At 41.2% G+C, this 19,455-nt stretch overlaps 1 protein-coding gene across 1 annotated transcript in view; it reads right to left on the reverse strand.

Annotated features, from left to right (window-relative positions):
- The window catches only part of ccdc141 (coiled-coil domain containing 141), a 51,844-nt gene that overhangs the window by 18,591 nt on the left and 13,798 nt on the right, over positions 1-19,455 (reverse strand). The window contains exons 4-10 of the mRNA XM_021597535.3: positions 18,656-18,764; positions 16,064-16,317; positions 15,198-15,317; positions 14,542-14,742; positions 5,177-5,349; positions 4,759-4,900; positions 2,572-2,691 (exon numbers count right to left, since the gene is read on the reverse strand). Of these exons, the coding sequence (XP_021453210.3) occupies positions 2,572-2,691; positions 4,759-4,900; positions 5,177-5,349; positions 14,542-14,742; positions 15,198-15,317; positions 16,064-16,317; positions 18,656-18,764 (1,119 nt within the window). The remainder of the gene's footprint in view (positions 1-2,571; positions 2,692-4,758; positions 4,901-5,176; positions 5,350-14,541; positions 14,743-15,197; positions 15,318-16,063; positions 16,318-18,655; positions 18,765-19,455) is intronic.

Consider the following 19,455-nt stretch of genomic DNA (forward strand, 5'->3'; position numbering starts at 1 on the left):
CGCAAACCAGACAGGATGGTGTATCGCTGCAGAATGCTGTGGTAGACATGATGGTTAAGTGTGCCTTGAATTCTAAATAAATCACTGACAGTGTCACCAGCAAAGCAACTCCACACCATCGCACCTCCTTCTCCATGCTTCACGGTGGGAACCACACATGCGAAGATCTGTTCACCTACTCTGCGTCTCACAAAGACACGGCGGTTGGAACCAAAAATCTCAAATTTAGACTCATCAGACCAAAGGACAGATTTCCACTGGTCTAATGTCCATTGCTCGTGTTTCATGGCCCAAGGAAGTCTCTTCTTCTTATTGGTGTCCTTTAGTAGTGGTTTCTTTGCAGCAATTCAACCATGAAGGCCTGATTCACACAGTCTCCTCTGAACAGTTGATGTTGAGATGTGTCTGTTACTTGAACTCTGAAGCATTTATTTGGGCTGCATTTTCTAAGGCTGGTAACTCTAATGAACTTGTCCTCTGCAGCAGAGGTAACTCTGGGACCTTTCCTGTGGCGGTCGTCATGAGAGCCAGGTTCATCATAGCACTTGATGGTTTTTGTGACTGCACCTTAAGACATTTTCAAAGGTCTTGAAATGTTCCTCATTGACTGACCTTCATGTCTCAAAGTAATGATGGACTGTCATTTCTCTTTGCTTATTTGAGCTGTTCTTGCCATAATATGGACTTATGGGCTATCTTCTGTATATCACCCCTACCTTGTCACAACACAGCTGATTGGCTCAAACTCATTAACTTTTTATGGCAGGGGGCAGTATTGAGTAGCTTGGATGAATAAGGTTCCCAGAGTAAACTGTCTGCTACTCAGACCCAGTTGCTAATATGCATATTATTAGTAGATTTGGATAGAAAACACTCTGGAGTTTCTAAAACTGTTTGAATTATGTCTGTGAGTATAACAGACCTCATATGGCAGGCAAAAACCTGAGAAAAAAAAATCCAACCAGGAAGTGGGAAATCTGAGGTTTGTAGTTTTTCAACTCATTCCCGATCGAATGCACAGTGTCTATGGGGTCCTGCGGCTTCCACTAGATGTCAACAGTGTTTAGAACCTTGTTTGATGCTTCTACTGTGAAGTGGGGGCGAATGAGAGGGGATTGAGTCAGAGGTCTGGCAGAGAGCCACGAGCTGGCCACGCACGTTCATGTGATAGTTAGCTTGAGTTCCATTGCAATTCTACAGACAAAGGAATTCTCCTTTGTATTTGGATTACTGGGATAAACGCGCAAACAAAAGGAGGTATTTGGACATAAATGATGGACATCATCGAACAAAACAAACATTTATTGTGGAACTGGGATTCCTGGGAGTGCATTCTGATGAGGATCATCAAAGGTAAGTGAATATTTATAATGCTATTTCTGACTTCTGTTGACTACACAACATGGCGGATATCTGTTTGGGTTGTTTTGGTCTCTGAGCGCTGTACTCAGATTATAGCATGGTATGCTTTTTCGGTAAAGCTTTTTTGAAATCTGACACAGCATTTCATTAAGGAGAAGTGTATCTATAATTCCGTGCATAATAGTTGTATCTTTTATCAATGTTTATTATGAGTATTTCTGTAAATTGATGTGGCTCTCTGCAAAATCACCGGATGTTTTAGAACTACTGAACGTAACGCTACAATGTATACTGAGATTTTTTTTATATAAATATGAACTTTATCGAACAAAACATACATGTATTGTGTAACAATGAAGTCCTATGAGTGTCATCTGATGAAGATCAAAGGTTAGTGATTCATTTATCTCTATTTCTGCTTTTTGTGACTCCTCTCTTTGGCTGGAAAAATGGCTGTGTTTCTCTGTGACTTGGCTCTGACCTAACATAATCGTTTGGTTTGCTTTCGACGGAAAGCCTTTTTGAAATCGGAGACTGTGGTGGGATTATCAAGAAGCGTATCTTTAAAATGGTGTAAAATACTTGTATGTTTGAGGAATGTTAATTATGGGTTTTCTGTTGTTTTGAATTTGGCGCCCTGCACTTTCACTGGCTGTTGTCATATCGATCCCGTTAGCGGGATCTCAGCCGAAAGAGGTTTTAAGAAGGACAGAAATTCCACAAATTAACTTTTAACAAGGCACACCGGTTAATGGAAATGCATTCCAGGTGACTACCTCATGAAGCTGGTTGAGAGAATGCCAAGATTGTGCAAAGCTGTCATCAAGGCAAAGGGTGGCTACTTTGAAGAATCTTTAATATAAAATATATTTCGATTTGTTTAACACTTTTTTGGTTACTACATTATTCCATATGTGTTGTTTCACAGTTTTGATGTCTTCACTATTATTCTACAATGTAGAAAATAGTAAAAAAATAAAGAAAAACCCTTGAATGAGTAGGTGTGTCCAAAAGTTGTACTGGTACTGTACTTCAGTACAGTACAAGACAGAGTTAGGTCCATTTGAATTAATTCAATTCAGAAAGTTAACTGAAGTTCCTGAATTTAAATGGAATTGACCCCAAACTTGGTACTATATATGTAAATGAACAAAGGGGACGTACATTTAAATTAGGTTGAGTATATGCACAGGTGTTATCCCTGACTACCTGTGTTTGTGAGGAGAGTTCCAGGTGTTTGTTGAGCATGTCTTCAGACTGGGAGAGCAGGAAGCCTGGCTCAGTGTTGCTGGAGAAGAAACAGTTGCTGCTCTTTAGCCACACCGAGATCTGGTACAGAAAAACATTACTTTTACTTAACTTTATTAGTTCTAAAAAATATATATATATTTTTTTATTCCACCTTTATTTAACCAGGTAGGCCAGTTGAGAACAAGTTCTCATTTACAACTGCGACCTGGCCAAGATAAAGCAAAGCAGTGCAACAAACAACAACACAGAGTTACACGTGGAATAAACAAAGGTACAATCAATAACACAATAGAAGTTGATTTACAGTGTGTGCAAATTAAGTAAGATTAGGGTGGTAAGGCAACAAATAGGCCGTAGTGGCGACATAAATTACAATTTAGCAATTAAACACTGGAGTGAGAGATGTGCAGAAGATGAATGTGCAAGTAGAGATACTGGGGTGCAAAGGAGCATAAAAATAAATAACAATATGGGGATGAGGTAGTTTTACAGATGGGCTATTTACAGATGGGCTATGTATAGGTGCAATGATTTGTAAGCTGCTATGACAGCTGATGCTTAAAGTTAGTGAGGGAGATATGAGTCTCCAGCTTCAGTGATTTTTGTAGTTCGTTCCAGTCATTGGCAGAAGAGAACTGGAACAAAAGGCCGACCAACGTAGGAATTGGCTTTGGGGCTGACCAGTGAAATATACCTGCTGGATCGCGTGCTACAGGTGGGTGCTGCTATGGTGACCAGTGAGCTGAGATAAGGCAAGGCTTTACCTAGCAAAGACTTAGATGACCTGGAGCCAGCGGTTTTGGCAAATAAAATATGAAGCGAGGGCCAGCCAACGAGAGCATACAGGTCGCAGTGGTGGGTAGTATATGGGGCTTTGGTAACAAAACGGATGGCACTGTGACAGACTGCATCCAACATCGCCGAAGTCAAGGATCGGTAGGATAGTCAGTTTTACGAGGGTATGTTTGGCAGCATGAGTGAAGGATGCTTTGTTGTGAAATAGGAAGCCGATTCTAGATTTAATTTTGGATTGGAGATGCTTATTGTGAGTCTGGAAGGAGAGTTTACAGTTTAACCAGACACCTAGGTATTTGTAGTTGTCCACATATTCTAAGTCAGAACCGTCCAAAGTAGTGATGCTAGACGGGCGGGCAGGTGCTGGCAGCGATCGGTTGAAGAGTATGCATTTGGTTTTACTTGCATTTAAGAGCAGTTGGAGGCCACGGAGTGTTGTATGGAGTGTTGTATGGCATTGAAGCTGGAGGTTAGTTTACACAGTGTCCAAAGAAGGTCTAGAAGTATACAAAATGGTGTCGTCTGCGTAGGGGTGGATCAGAGAATCACCAGCAGCAAGAGCGACATCATTGAAGTATACAGAGAAAAGAGTCAGCCCGAGAATTGAACCCTGTGGCACCCCCATAGAGACTGCCAGAGGTCCGGACAACAGGCCCTCCGATTTGACACACCGAACTCTGTGTGAGAAGTAGTTGGTGACCAGGCGAGGCAGTCATTTGAGAAACCAAGGCTGTTGAGTCTGCCAATAAGAATGCTGTGATTGACAGAGTCAAAAGCCCTGGCCAAGTTGATGAATACGGCTGAACAGTATTGTCTTTTATTGATGGCGGTTATGATGTTGTTTAGGACCTTGAGCGTGGTTGGGGTGCACCCATGACCGACTCGGAAACCAGATTGCATAGCGGAGAAGGTACGGTGGGATTCAAAAACAATTCAGTCAAATGCAGTCAACTGAAATAGATGGAAATGTACACACATATAAAAGCATTGGCAGTTGACTGTAGGCTGTCAACTAGCCTCACAATACGGCTGAAAATTACCAATCTGACTTTAGATCTTCTTAACTCAAAACTTTTGTGTACCTTTCCTAATGACGGTAAATTATATGCAATCGTCTAAGTTGCACATGCTTATTTCAACTCTGAATCAGGCCCAATGAGACTAGCAGTGGGCTTACACATCAATAGGAATACGATAAAAAAGATAGCTAAAGTTTAGCCCCAAATGACACCCTATTCCCTGTATTGTGCACTACATTTGACCAGAGCCCTATGGGTCCTGGTCAAAGGTAGTGCACTATAGAGGGAATAGGCTGTACCATTTGGGATACAACCTAAGACTTGTGTGTACCTTGTCTATGAGGTCTTCACATGTGGACACCAGCTGCTGTCTCTTGGCTGCCAGTGCTCGGTGGGCGTGGCATTCCCGGCTCAGAGTATCAACCCGGTCTCTCACATATCCCAGCATCCTTTTCACCCCTTCCACTTGGGTGCTAGAAATACAGTAAGAGCCATGTATGCTGTCAAATGCTCCATTTAGTAATAATAATATCTGCAATTTTGATCGATCATCCGTCTATCAAAATAAAGGCCTATTTTGCCTCACATACAGTTTAACAAGCATATTTAAAATCTTCGTTTTGCTACACCAGCAATAAGCAGGCTGTGGTGATACTTGACCACCGCAGGTTTTAAACTTGACTAGGGTGGCAGTAAAGTTTTGAGTCTGAGGACTGAGGATGTCCTAATATGGATGCCGTGCACTTTACCTCTGTGGGTCAACCTTCTGCAGTATGAGCTGTCCTCTCTGAAGAGGGTCGGTGGCTGACTCTTTAATGCTTCGCAGCAGCTCCTCGTGCTTTTTGGCCAACTTAGGCAACCGTAGTGTCTGGCTCTTCAACCCCTTTAGTTTACTCTCAACAGTTCCCAGGACCCCAAAAGCCTGAAAAAACAGAAATGAGAGGATAGGGCATTGTACATAAAAGTAATCATGTAAACATGATAGTTCATTTAACCGGAAGTCCTGAGTAAATGTAATGTTTCTCATTATAATAAAAATAAAAATGTATGGTGTAGTAGATGGCACAAATGTGCCCTTAATGTCCACTTGAGGGCAGCATATTCAAATACAAGTCAAGTCACTAGTTCACTATGCTGTGTAAGGACCTCAAAGACTTAGTGCTTGAATAATAATTACTCTTCACATATTTGTAGGGCACATGATTGGTACAGTAAATACCTTGTTGGCACTGCTAAAGAACTCGTTGCTTTCCTGAATGTGATATCTACGGTTACATAGCTACCTCATTGGTACTGCTATAGAAGGTGATATGATATGATGATGATGATATGTATAGCAGGTTGTGTGAGAGCATAACGCATTGGTAGTAGCTGGTCTGTTTTCCTTGTTTTAACGTTTTCCTGCGGTGGGTTAAATCAATAGTGTTTCTTGGTGTTCTTAAACAAATCTACCATGAAACAAAAGTATACACCTCACATTCAGTACCAGGCAAAAGTTTGGACACACCTACTCATTCAAGATTTTCTTTGTTTTTACTATTTTCTACATTGTAGAATAAGAGTGAAGACATCAAAACTATGAAAGAACACATATGGAATCATGTAGTAACCAAAAATGTGTTAAACAAATCCAAATATATTTTATATTAAATATTCTTCAAAGTAGCCACCCTTTGCCATGATGACAGCTTTGCACGGTCTTGGCATTCTCTCAAACAGCTTCATGAGGTAGTCACCGGGAATGAATTTCAATTGACAGGTGTGCCTTGTTAAAAGTTAATTTGTGGAATTTATTTCCTTCTTTAATGCATTTGAGCCAATCAGCTGTGTTGTGACAAGGTAGGAGTGATATACAGAAGATAGCCCTATTTGGTAAAAGACCAAGTCCATATTATGGCAAGAACTGCTCAAATAAGCAAAGAGAAACATCAGTCCATCATTACTTTAAAACATTTTAAGAAATTTGAAAGTTCCTTCAAGTGCATTCGCAAAAACCATCAAGCGCCATGCTGAAACTGCCTCATGAGGACCGCCACAGGAAAGGAAGACCCAGAGTTACCTCTGCTGCAGAGGATAAGTACATTAGAGTTACCAGCCTCAGAAATTCTCAGCTCAAATAAATGCTTCACAGAGTTCAAGTAACAGACACGTCTCAACATCAACTGTACAGAGGAGACTGTGTGAATCAGGCCTTCATGGTCGAATTGCTGCAAAGAAACTACTAAAGGACACCAATAAGAAGAAACAACTTGCTTGGGCCATGAAACACGAGCAATGGACATTAGACCAGTGGAAATCTGTCCTTTGGGCTGATGAGTCTAAATTTGAGATTTTTGGTTCCAACCGCCGTGTCTTTGTGAGATGCAGAGTAGGTAAGCGTATGATCTCCCCATGTGTGGTTCACACCGTGAAGCATGGAGGAGGAGGTGTGATGGTGTGGGGGTGCTTTGCTGGTGACACTCTCAGTGATTTATTTAAAATTCAAGGCATACTTAACCATCATGGCTACAACATCATTCTGCAGCGATAAACTTTTCCATCTGATTTGAGCTTAGTGGGACTATAATTTGTTTTTCAACAGGACAATGACCCAAAACACACCTCCAGGATGTGTAAGAGCTATTTGATCAAGGAGAGTGATGGAGTGCTGCATCAGATGGCCAGGCCTCCACAATCACCTGACCTCAACCCAATGGAGATTATTTGTGAAGTGAAGAAAAAGCAGCCAACAATTGCTCAGCATTTGTGGGAACTCCTTCAAGATGGTTGGAAAAGCATTCCAGATGAAGCTGGTCGAGAGAATGCCAAGGGAATGCCAAGGGTGTTACTACATGATTCCATACAGTGGGGCAAAAAAGTATTTAGTCAGCCACCAATTGTGCAAGTTCTCCCACTTAAAAAGATGAGAGAGGCCTGTAATTTTTATCATAGGTACACTTCAATTATGACAGACAAAATTAGAAAAAACATCCAGAAAATCACATTGTAGGATTTTTAATGAATTTATTTGCTAATTATGGTGGAAAATAAGTATTTGGTCACCTACAAACAAGCAAGATTTCTGGCTCTCACAGACCTGTAACTTCTTCTTTAAGAGGCTCCTCTGTCCTCCACTTGTTATCCATATTAATGGCACCTGTTTGAACTTGTTATCAGTATAAAAGACACCTGTCCACAACCTCAAACAGTCACACTCCAAACTCCACTATGGCCAAGATCAAAGAGCTGTCAAAGGACACCAGAAACAAAATTGTAGACCTGCACCAGGCTGGGAAGACTGGATCTGCAATAGGTAAGCAGCTTGGTTTGAAGAAATCAACTGTGGGAGCAATTATTAGGAAATGGAAGACATACAAAACCACTGATAATCTCCCTCGATCTGGGGCTCCACGCAAGATCTCACCCCGTGGGGTCAAAATGATCACAAGAACGGTGAGCAAAAATCCCAGAACCACACGGGGGGACCTAGTGAATGACCTGCAGAGAGCTGGGACCAAAGTAACAAAGCCTACCATCAGTAACACACTACGCCGCCAGGGACTCAAATCCTGCAGTGCCAGACGTGTCCACCTGCTTAAGCCAGTACATGTCCAGGCCCGTCTGAAGTTTGCTAGAGAGCATTTGGATGATCCAGAAGAAGATTGGGAGAATGTCATATAGTCAGATGAAACCAAAATATAACTTTTTGGTAAAAGGAGGACAAAGAATGATGAGTTGCATCCAAAGAACACCATTCCTCCTGTGAAGCATGGGGGTGGAAACATCATCCTTTGGGGCTGTTTTTCTGCAAAGGGACCAGGACGACTGAGTAAAGTCCGTGTAAAGGAAAGAATGAATGGGGCCATGTATCGTGAGATTTTGAGTGAAACCCTCCTTCCATCAGCAAGGGCATTGACGGTGAAATGTGGCTGGGTCTTTCAGCATGACAATGATCCCAAACACACCGCCCGGGCAACGAAGGAGTGGCTTCGTAAGAAGCATTTCAAGGTCCTGGAGTGGCCTAGCCAGTCTCCAGATCTCAACCCCATAGAAAATATTTTTGAGGGAGTTGAAAGGCCGTGTTGCCCAGCAACAGCCCCAAAACATCACTGCTCTAGAGGAGATCTGCATGGAGGAATGGGCCAAAATACCAGCAAAAGTGTGTGAAAACCTTGTGAAGACTTACAGAAAACGTTTGATCTCTGTCATTGCCAACAAAGGGTGTATAACAAAGTATTGAGATAAACTTTTGTTATTGACCAAATACTTATTTTCCAACATCATTTGCAAATAAATTCATTAAAAATCTTACAATGTGATTTTCTGGAGAAAAAAAATTGAATTTTGTCTGTCATAGTTGAAGTGTACCTATGATAAAAAATTATAGGCCTCTCATCTTTTTAAGTGGGAGAACTTGCACAATTGGTGGCTGACTAAATACTTTTTTGCCCCGCTGTATGTGTTATTTCATAGTTTTGATGTCTTCACTATTTTTTTACAATGTAAAATAAAAACTTTTGACTGGTACTGTACATGATTATGGGCTTAAGAAGACACCTGTACTTTGAAATGTATTACATTTTGAGTTTGCATCCCAATATTCCACTTTATGTAAATCACAGAAGACTGAAATACAACAAAACCATTTGACATAGAAACACTGGATTTTCAGCGGGTTTTTTAAAGTAAGGTTGACTAATTATGAAATTGTGAAAAATATTAATAACATTCCACCACGAGAGAGCAATTTGTTCATTTGACTGCAGGAAAGATAATACATAGACATTCCAACTAAATAAATAATTTTTAATAGCTATCTGGCAAGAGTGTCCTCACATAATTTTTTTTGTTAATTTTTTTGTTAATGCTACAGTACCTTATTGGCACAGTATATGTGGCACATTATACTGTATCTACAGTTACTATCTTGTTGGCACTAATAAAGAATGCATTGCTCTCCTGAAGGTCATATGTACAGTTTCAGTAGCTACCTTGTTGGTACGGAAGGCATGTATTTCCTGAAGGTTACATGTACACTAGTATAGATATAGAACCGTTCTCTCTCTATGTTCACAAATTAGTAACTACTATCTTGACCCTGCTTATTTGTCGCCACAAGACAGAAGTTACTGTACCTTGTTGACACTTTTAAAGGTGTTGCTCTCCTGTAGGTGATATGTATAGCTACACCAGCTACCTTCTACTACTACTGTGCCACACTCTCCTAAAGGGGTTATGTGAAATCAAATCAAAGTTTATTTGTCACGTGCGCCGAATACAACAGGTGTAAACCTTAGAGTGAAATGCTTATTTACAGGCTCTAACCAATGGTGAGGGGAAAAAAAGGTGGTTGGTGGGTGGTGGGACACAATGCAGCAGACCGGTTAGCCAATGTGCGGGAGGGGCAAATTTAGGTAGTATGTACATGAATGTATAGTTAAAGTGACTATGCATATAAGATAAACAGAGAGTAGCAGCAGCGTAAAAGAGGGGTTGGGGGGGCACACAATGGAAATAGTCCGGGTAACCATTTGGTTACCTGTTCAGGAGTCTTATGGATTGGGGGTAAAAAACTGTAGAGAAGCCTTTTGTCCTAGACTTGGCGCTCTGGTACCGCTTGCCATGCGGTAGTAGAGAGAACAGTCTATGACTGGGGTGGCTGGGGTCTTTGACAATTTTTAGGGCCTTCCTCTGACACCACCTGGTGTATAGGTCCTGGATTGCAGGCAGCTTTGCCCCAGTGAAGTACTGGGCTGTACGCACTACCCTCTGAAGTGCCTTGCGGTCATAGGCCGAGCAATTGCCGTACCAGGCAGTGCTGCAACCGGTCAGGATGCTCTCGATGTTGCAGCTGTAGAAACTTTTGAGGATCTCAGGACCCAAGCCAAATCTTTTTAGTTTCTGAGAGGGAATAGGCTTTGTCGTGCCCTCTTCACGACTGTCTTGGTGGGTTTGGACCAATCTAGTTTGTTGTTGATGTGGACACCAAGCAATTTGAAGCTCTCAACCTGCTCCACTACAGCCCCGTCGATGAGAATGGGGACGTGCTCGGTGCTCCTTTTCCTGTAGTCCACAATCATCTCCTTAGTCTTGGTTACGTTGAGGGATAGGTTGTTATTCTGGCACCACACGGCCAGGTCTCTGACCTCCTACCTATTGGCTGTCTCGTCGTTGTCGGTTATCAGGCCTACCACTGTTGTGTCGTCAGTAAACTTAATGATGGTGTTGGAGTCGTGCCTGGCCATGCAGTCGTGGGTGAACAGGGAGTACAGGAGGGGACTGAGCACGCACCCCTGGGGAGCTCCAGTGTTGAGGATCAGAATGGCAGATGTGTTGCTACCTACCCTCACCACCTGGGGGCGGCCTGTCAAGAAGTCCAGGATCCAGTTGCAGAGGGAGGTGTTCCTTTTGTCCAGGTGGGAAAGGGCAGTGTGGAGTGCAATAGAGATTGCATAATCTGTGGATCTGTTTGGGTGCTATGCAAATTGAAGTGGGTCTAGGGTTTCTGGCATAATGGTGTTGATGTGAGCCATTACCAGCCTTTCAAAGCACTTCATGGCTACAGACGTGAATGCTACGGGTCTGTAGTCATTTAGGCAGGTTGCCTTTGTGTTCTTTGGCACAGGGACTATGGTGGTCTGCTTGAAGCCTGTTGGTATTACAGACTCAATCAGGGACATGTTGAAAATGTCGGTGAAGACACCTGCCAGTTGGTCAGCACATGCCCGGAGCACACGTCCTGGTAATCCGTCTGGCCCCGCAGCCTTGTGTATGTTGACCTGTTTAAAGGTCTTACTCAAGTCGGCTACGGAGAGCGTGATCACACAGTCGTCCGGGACAGCTGATGCTCTCATGCATGCCTCAGTGTACATAAGCATTGGTGTATTTGAATCATGTCTGAGCTCATACATTAAAAGGGCAATCAGCAGTTGAAACAATATCAAAGTGTACTCCCCACTACTGTTTCAGTAAAAAGCTGAGGGATGAGGCTATGGATACAAGGACTGTCCAGATTGACCATCCCTGATAGTCAAATTATGGTTTTAACCGTGTTCTGGGGCTAAATAGTGTTTATTTACATTTACTTTGTTTACAAACATTGAAGTATAACAAGCGTATATGTTGAGTTCTGATGGGGTACGACAGTTGAATTGAACTAATGAGGTATTTATAAGTTATATTCTTTAAGAATCAATGGGTGGGGGGGACAAAATGGCGCCGTAGAGAGAACACTGTTTCAGCAAGCTCCCGTGGCATTCGTAAATTTCTATTTTTACATTAATCTCCTAGCTTGAAAAAGTGGTAGAATTGGCTAAATAAGTCTACAATGAGTCTTGACGGCTATTTCTCAAAAGTCTCCGACAACATGCCCAACAGAACTACTACGAACTCGACCAAAACCACCACCCCTGTAGATGTGCATGAGGAGCTAGCTAACATTAGCGAAGCTAACACCATTGCGGATCCAGGCTCAATGGACCTGGTGATTCAAAAGATGACTGAAGATAAAAGCACTTGAGAAACAGGTGCGCGAAATGGCGGAGCACATTGACGACTTGGATAATCGAGGATGCAGATGCAATATTCGTGTTGTGGGACTCCCGGAAAATTCTGAAGGGACACGTTCAGTAAAATTCTTTGAGGAATGGATCCCTGGCTACCTACAAATGGACACTAAGGCTGGTCGTGTGAAGCTGGACTACGCACTGTTGTACCCAGCCACATTGAAGATTATGGTCAACGGATCGCCTAAAAAAACTCTACACACCTGAAGAGGCTGCTGCGTTTATTGACTGACTCTCTTGGGTAAATAACTTTAAGCTGCACCTCCGCAGCATTGGATAACTTTGTTTATTTTTGGTTGAATCTGATCATGAAACAGTGGTGTGAGTTCTCACGTACTCCCGCTCAGTAATATTCGTATCTTTATTATTTTTCTTGCTAAAGTAATAGCCACTATAGCTCAGGCTGAGATATGTGTGAATCCATATTGGTGCCCAGGCTTGGTTTTAGGTGGAAGAGCCTCAATCTTCTTCTATTGATTTTCATTTCCATACATATAAAGGATGAGGCTATTGAGCGGCAATGCGGACTTAAGAGTCTACATTGGAAAGTTGAAATCCCCTGCATGTTAGCTATTGGGAAAACCCCCTTTTGGATCTTTACATGTTTAATTTTTGGGTTTAGTATAGTTCGAGTTCAGGGTTCATATCGTTTGTTTATGTTCGGTGAGATAGAGGAGAGTTCAACACATGGAAAAAGGTACCACCCCACTTTTACAGTAGGATCCAGTCTGGATATTGAATGGTCAAGGCACAATGGCAGGTAACATACTGTGTGTATGTACATGGAACATTAGAGGGAGCCATAACCCCATTAAAAGGAAGAAGGTACTGTCTTTTTTGAAAAAAGAAAATATTGATATTGCCCTGTTGCAAGAAACTCATTTGGATGATAAGGAGCACCTGAAATTACAACAAGGGGGGTTTGGTCAAGTGTTTTTCTCATCATTTACATCATTTACATCCACATTTGTTATATTTCTGACTGGATCACAAATGATGACTCCTCTATTTGGTTAGACATTGAGACTTCTCTTTCAAAATACCCCTTACAGGATCTTTTATTTTTCAGAAGTTTCAAGTCTGTAGAAGATCACTGCAATAATCCCGTTACACTTAACACACTCAAAGTAAGGAGGTCAGTTCAACGCTTCCTGGGAAGGTCCAAACTAACCTCTGCCCTTACCCCAATTCTTAACAACCCAGATTTCAGTCCAGGATTGCTGGATGCTGGCTTTAACTTTTGGCTTAATAAGGGCATATGCAGACTAAATGACTTATTTGCTGATAAGATTTTATTGTCATTTAAGCAGATGGTCGAGAAATATCGACTCCCAAAGCAGGACTTTTTCCGCTTCCTACAAGTAAGACATTATATTCTAAAGAGCACCACCTTAATTGGTAACCCTGATGTGTCTGTCATTGAAAGAATGCTTTTTTTCCCACAAAGGAAAATGTCTGTAAGTCTGTTTTATGATACTTTAAGGTCCTTTTCTGCTGTCAACACACAGAGGGTGAAACAAGTGTGGGAGAAAGAATTGTCTGTTACTATTGACGAATAGATGTGGGAGGACATTTGGAGATATGCAAAAACAATATCTATATGTAATCGTACTAGAGAAATCCAATTAAGAATAATACACAGATTGCATATATCCCCAAATCGCAGACATGCTTTTAGCCCCACTTCCTCTTCCCCTCAGTGTCTTAAATGCAAAACTGCTACAGGCACCCTAACACATTGTTTATGGTCATGTACCAAAATACAAAGATACTGGTCTGGTGTTCTGCAAGAAATTGAAAAGATCCTAGGGGTTGATCTAGAATTGGACCCAGTTTCTTTACTGTTACGTCTCCCTAGTAGGCATGTTACTTCGGTGGGTAAAAGGAGGCTTTACAACATCCTTACCTTCGCAGCGAGGAAAAACATCCTTTTACAGTGGATTAGTGATAAGGTTCCTTCTATTAAAGATTGGCATAAGATACTATTTGAATGGGTGCCTCTGAAATATCTGACATGTACATTGCATTCTAAAACAGACCAGTTCTACAAAGTATGGGAACCTTATCTAAATGACCTAGAACCTGAGGTATCAGCTATTATGCTGCAAGGATTCTCTTAGAATGGCGGGGATCTATGTATTTCAGAACTACACTGTAAGTTTGTTTGAAATGTATGTATTGAGGGACGCAATGATGGGGATGGGGTGAGAGAAGCACCGAGCGGGAAGAGGAAAATGGTGTACGTATGTATGGGTGTGTGTGATATGTATGTATGTATGTGTATGTGTATATATATATATATATATATATGTTTATATATATATGCGTAGGTATGTGTAAGTGAGTGCTGTTTTCTTTTGTGTTTTTTTTTGGTGTGCTTTGTCTCTGTTGTTGTATCTCTTAATATGGGTGAAAATTGTGAAATTCCAATAAAAAATATTGTTACAAAAAAAAAGAATCAATGGGTACATATCATTAATTTATAAGTTCAACTAAGTTTAACTTTCAAACCCACGCAAGTGGGTTCATTTTAGGTTATCATTTTTCCTTTTCGTTCTCAGTTACCGTACCTTGTTGGCGCTGCTAAAGAACGCATTGCTCTCCTGTAAGTGTGCGAGGCGGCCCATCATCAGGTTCCAGAAGTGCTCGTGCAGGGCTCTGAGAGCCAGACTCCTCTCAGAGACATGTCCCGTCTCAGCCCGGCCCTCTGCTTCCCCCGCTAGCAGCTCTGAGGCCTTGGCCAGCAACTTCTCCACCAACTCACTCCAGTCCTGCAGGACAGGATGCAGGCACACGCAAACACACAGACACACAAACACAACATGCATTATTATAAGAGCACAGTATGACTGATATCAGAAAAACGAACATACTTTTTGAGAAGGTCCAGTCACACAAATTCCCTAGGTGGCAAAACGCCGTATGGATATTGTCATTTATCGGCATAGTAACAAACCCTCACCTCTCAACCCATGCAACCCCAAACTGTTCAAACTGTTTACACCCCTCTTGAGATCAAATAAATTGCCGTTTTAAAGCACATTTCCTGCAATTCTACACATTGTGCCATGGAGCGATAGGAACATTTAGCCGTTTTAACGGACATTTCTTGCAATTCTACACATTTTTTATGTCAGTTGTGTGATACAACGCATCAAATGAAAATAACAGTCAAACCCTTAGCAAATTTGTACCCCATAATATACTCATATTTAAAGTATCATACCTTGGCTTTCTCTTCAAACTTCTTGTATTCCCGAAGGAGCTCTTCATTTTCAGTGAGAGTTGAGCCCAAATGATCTCTTTCAAAGTACAAGTCAGCATTGCTCTTGAACCAGTGGGTTACCTGAAAAGAATACAATGTATTATCACTACAATCAGTTATTCATGAACTCATACTTGGGTAAAGGTTCAATAGATCAGGTAACATGTTACTACAAATGAAGAGTTATATGCTTCATGACTGCTCTCCCTGACACTAAGCAGTGGATGCATGTTTACAGACGTTCTTAGCCAGAGCTACTGCCAATAGTGAGTGCATACAGGGATTGAAACCACAACCCTGGCGGTGCATGCTCCTGAGTGGCGCAGCATCTCTGTGCTAAAGGCGCCACTACAGACCCTGGTTTGAATCCAGGCTGTATTACAACCGGCCTTGATTGGGAGTCCCATAGGGCTGAGCACAGTTGAACCAGCGTCATCCGTGTTAGGGTTTGGCCAGGGTAAGCCATCATTGTAAATAAGAATTTGTTCTTAACGGACTTTCCTAGTTAAATAAATAAAATAAAATGCTCTACCAACTGAATCACACGTGATAGAGTAGCAAGCCTTTATGAAGCACAGCCAGAGACATCTGTGCTTTCATCATCTTAACACGACCCCTTATGGCTCAACAAGACTGATGGTATCATATTTTCCTAGATAAGTATTCTCAGTTCAATATCAGATACACTTTCTAATACCATACTTATTATCCAAAGGTCATGCCACAGAACATTTATGTCTACTTGCATATAAGGTAGATAAAGGTTTTAATTAAAAAGTCAATTTCTAATATGGATTGATCTTGGATATTGACATTTTGTGACTCACTTCCTGTTCCTGCCGATCCCATTGGTAGATGCTGAGGATGACTTCCAGGTCAAGGAGCTGCTGCTTCATGTGCTGGTCTACCTGTCTCCTCCTGTCCTGCAGTATCTCCATAAGACTCTCCACCCGGCCACAGCTGCTGTGAGCCCCCTGCAAAGCCTCGCTCCTCTGTAGAGCCTCCTCTGTCTGGAACTCTCTCAGGAAGTCTAGAAGATCACGGCTCTTATTCAGAACCAGCATGGACTTCTCCAGCAGACCTGTGGGGGAGGGAGGGACAGAGGGAGGGAAAGAGAGAGGAGAGAGAGAGAGGAGAGAGAGAGAGGAAAGAATGGTTTATTTACTATTACTTGAAAGCATTTCATAGTACCAATAGCTGCAAAGAGCTGAATTACTTCATACTGTAACATTTACAATTTTCTCATTAGAAAGACACTCTTGTTTATAACCAGCATTGACTTCTCCAGTAGACCCGAGGGACAGATATGGGTCAGAATAGGGAAATATGATTTCATTTGCACATACAACATCTTTGAGCAGACGCTGGTCATGTGTAACAATATGTATACTCCTCCACGTATTTATTTGGATAGTGAAGCTAAAAAGTTTAATTTGTCTCTATACTCCAGCATTTTGGATTTGAGATCAAATATTTTATATGAGGCGACAGTACAGAATGTCACCTTTTATTTTAGGGTATTTTCATTAAAAAAAAGATTTCATCTTTATTTAACCAGGTAGGCTAGTTGAGAACAAGTTCTCATTTACAACTGCGACCTGGCCAAGATAAAGCAAAGCAGTGCGACACAAACAACACAAAGTTACACATGGAATAAACAAGTGTACAGTCAATAACACAATAGAAAAAAAGAAAGTATATTTACAGTGTGTGCAAATGGCATGAGGAGGTGAGGCAATAAATAGGCCATAGTAGCGAAATAATTACAATTTAGCAAATGAACACTGGAGTGATAGATGTGCAGATGATGATGTGCAAGTAGAGATACTGGTGTGCAAAAGAGCAGAAAAGTAAACAAAAACAATATGGGGATGAGGTAGGTAGATTGGATGGGTTATTTACAGATGGGCTGCAGCAATCGGTTAGCTGCTCAGATAGATGATGTTTGTACATATCTGTTTTACCGTTTAGAAATTAATTCACTTTATGTATCCAACAATTTGAAAGTGTCATAAGTATTTGGACTAATTCATTCAATTCAGTCAAAATGTTTGGATTTGGTCCCATATTCCTAGGACACAATGACTACATCATGCTTGTGACTACAAACTTGTTGGATGCATTTGCAATTTGTTTTGGTTGCGTTTCAGATTATGTTGTGCGCAATAGAAATGAATGGTAGTTAATGTATTGTGTCATTTTGGAGTCACTTTTATTGTAAATAAGAATAAAATATGTTTCTAAACACCTGAATGAATCTTGAATAATGATGAGTGAGAAATATACAGATGCACAAAGATCATGCCCACAAAACATGCTAACCTCTCACCATTACCAATAACAGGGGAGGTTATACTTTTTGGTGGGCATAATGTTTATGCCTCTGTATCTTTCTCGCTCATCATTCACGATTCATTCAGGATTACCTGTAATCATGGTAGCATCCACACTAATGCAGAAGTTTCAGAAACATATTTTATTCTATTCTTATTTACAATAAAAGTGACTCCAAAATGACACAATACATTATTTACCATTCATTTCTATTGGGCACAACATAATACGAAACACAACCAAAACAAACTGCAAATGGATCCAACAAGTTTGTCGAGTCACAAGCTTGATGTAGCCATTGTGTGCTAAGAATATGGGACCAAATACAAAACTCTTTACCAAATTTAATGAATTTGTCCAAATACTTAGACACCTTCAAATGGGGTGGATTAGATACATAAAGTGCTTTCATTTCTCAACGGTAAAACAGATATGTATGAAAATACCCTCAAATAAAAGGAGACATTCTGTACTGCCGCCTCACATGTTATCTAAAATCCAAAATGCTGTAGTATAAAGCTAAATTAAAAGTTTCATCCAGCTTTGGGTCGCGTAAATACATCTGTTATAGATCCATTTGTAAAGTAAATAACGCACCTCACACTAAAGTGTAATCTCTCATCAAATACTGTCATGAGAAAGAGTGCCTGTTGTTTCTAAGACCGTTACGATGGCATGACATAATGACATAATGGCCCCTGTGGCCCTCAGCAGCCTCAACCAGCTCATGTGATCGACAACTAGCTTTTAGTTTACTGACATGTCTCAGTCCTAGCCCCGTGCTGTTGATATGACATGAACGCCACTCATTCTCACATCTAGCATATATCTATCTCTCCATTAGCTCTCAGTGCCTTGGAGACTGAAAGGCAGGGTAAAATCCATCACATTTCAGGAACTTTAAGAGGAGAATGATTCTCTCAAGGGAGGGCAGAGGTGACTGAATGACTGTCAGGACCAGATTGAGGTTGTGTATCATGTATCAGACATCTGGAGCAGTGACCAGGATGTCATTACTCAATGGGAAGAAACACATCATTTCTCTAATGGGGGGCATTACTGTAGGTGTATCAGCATATACTCACCTCTCTTCATAACACTGTGTTTCAGGAGCAGTTCTTTCAGACACTCAGCATCTGCCAGCTCCTGTTCTCTGCTCTGGAACTCTTCTCCCTCATCTATTCTGATAGCAAACTGCAAGAGGTGGAGGAAGATATAGTAAATCTATCTGTATAGTTAGACAACAGAGTAATTTATACTAGCATGGGCTCTGTCTTTACACATTTATTCATGGAGATCTCGAAAGGCTTAATTCACTCACAGTAGATTTGATAGAGAAGTAAACAAAGGAAACAAGAAGCACTGTTTGGTCAGGGATGAAACATGTAAAGGGCAGACAGTACAAACAGTTCTGCTATTAAAAAACAACCACTTTTCAGTCACATCTACAGAACCACCTGATTCCTGTATCTGTCACACAACCACTCATCATGTTTCATAATCATCACAATAATGTGTCTGTTTTGTGTGGCAGCATTTAGGGTGGCCATCATTTAGTGCCTGGGTAAGTTACAGTGGCTGTACAGTATCACACAACTCAATCCTCTTGGTTGGAGCCACTGTCATTGGACTAATAACAATGAAACTGCCCCATTGTGCCATATTTTACAGGGCTCCGTGATACAGTGTCTATGACCTGTGTGTTTATATTGCAGTAAAAACAGGATTACATTACAGCTCCTCGTCATTTACACTGCTATTTAGGAAAATATTTTTCAATAACGTAATGCTAACAAAACTGATAAAACAATGTGCCATTTTCTTTTATGTTTTTTTTAAGCAAACTGGAGAGGAGGAAACAGATGTACTAACTCTAGAACAGCAG

The sequence above is a fragment of the Oncorhynchus mykiss genome, chromosome 3 (assembly GCF_057628025.1).
Source record: "Oncorhynchus mykiss isolate SJ-2025 chromosome 3, ASM5762802v1, whole genome shotgun sequence".
NCBI lineage: Eukaryota > Metazoa > Chordata > Actinopteri > Salmoniformes > Salmonidae > Oncorhynchus > Oncorhynchus mykiss.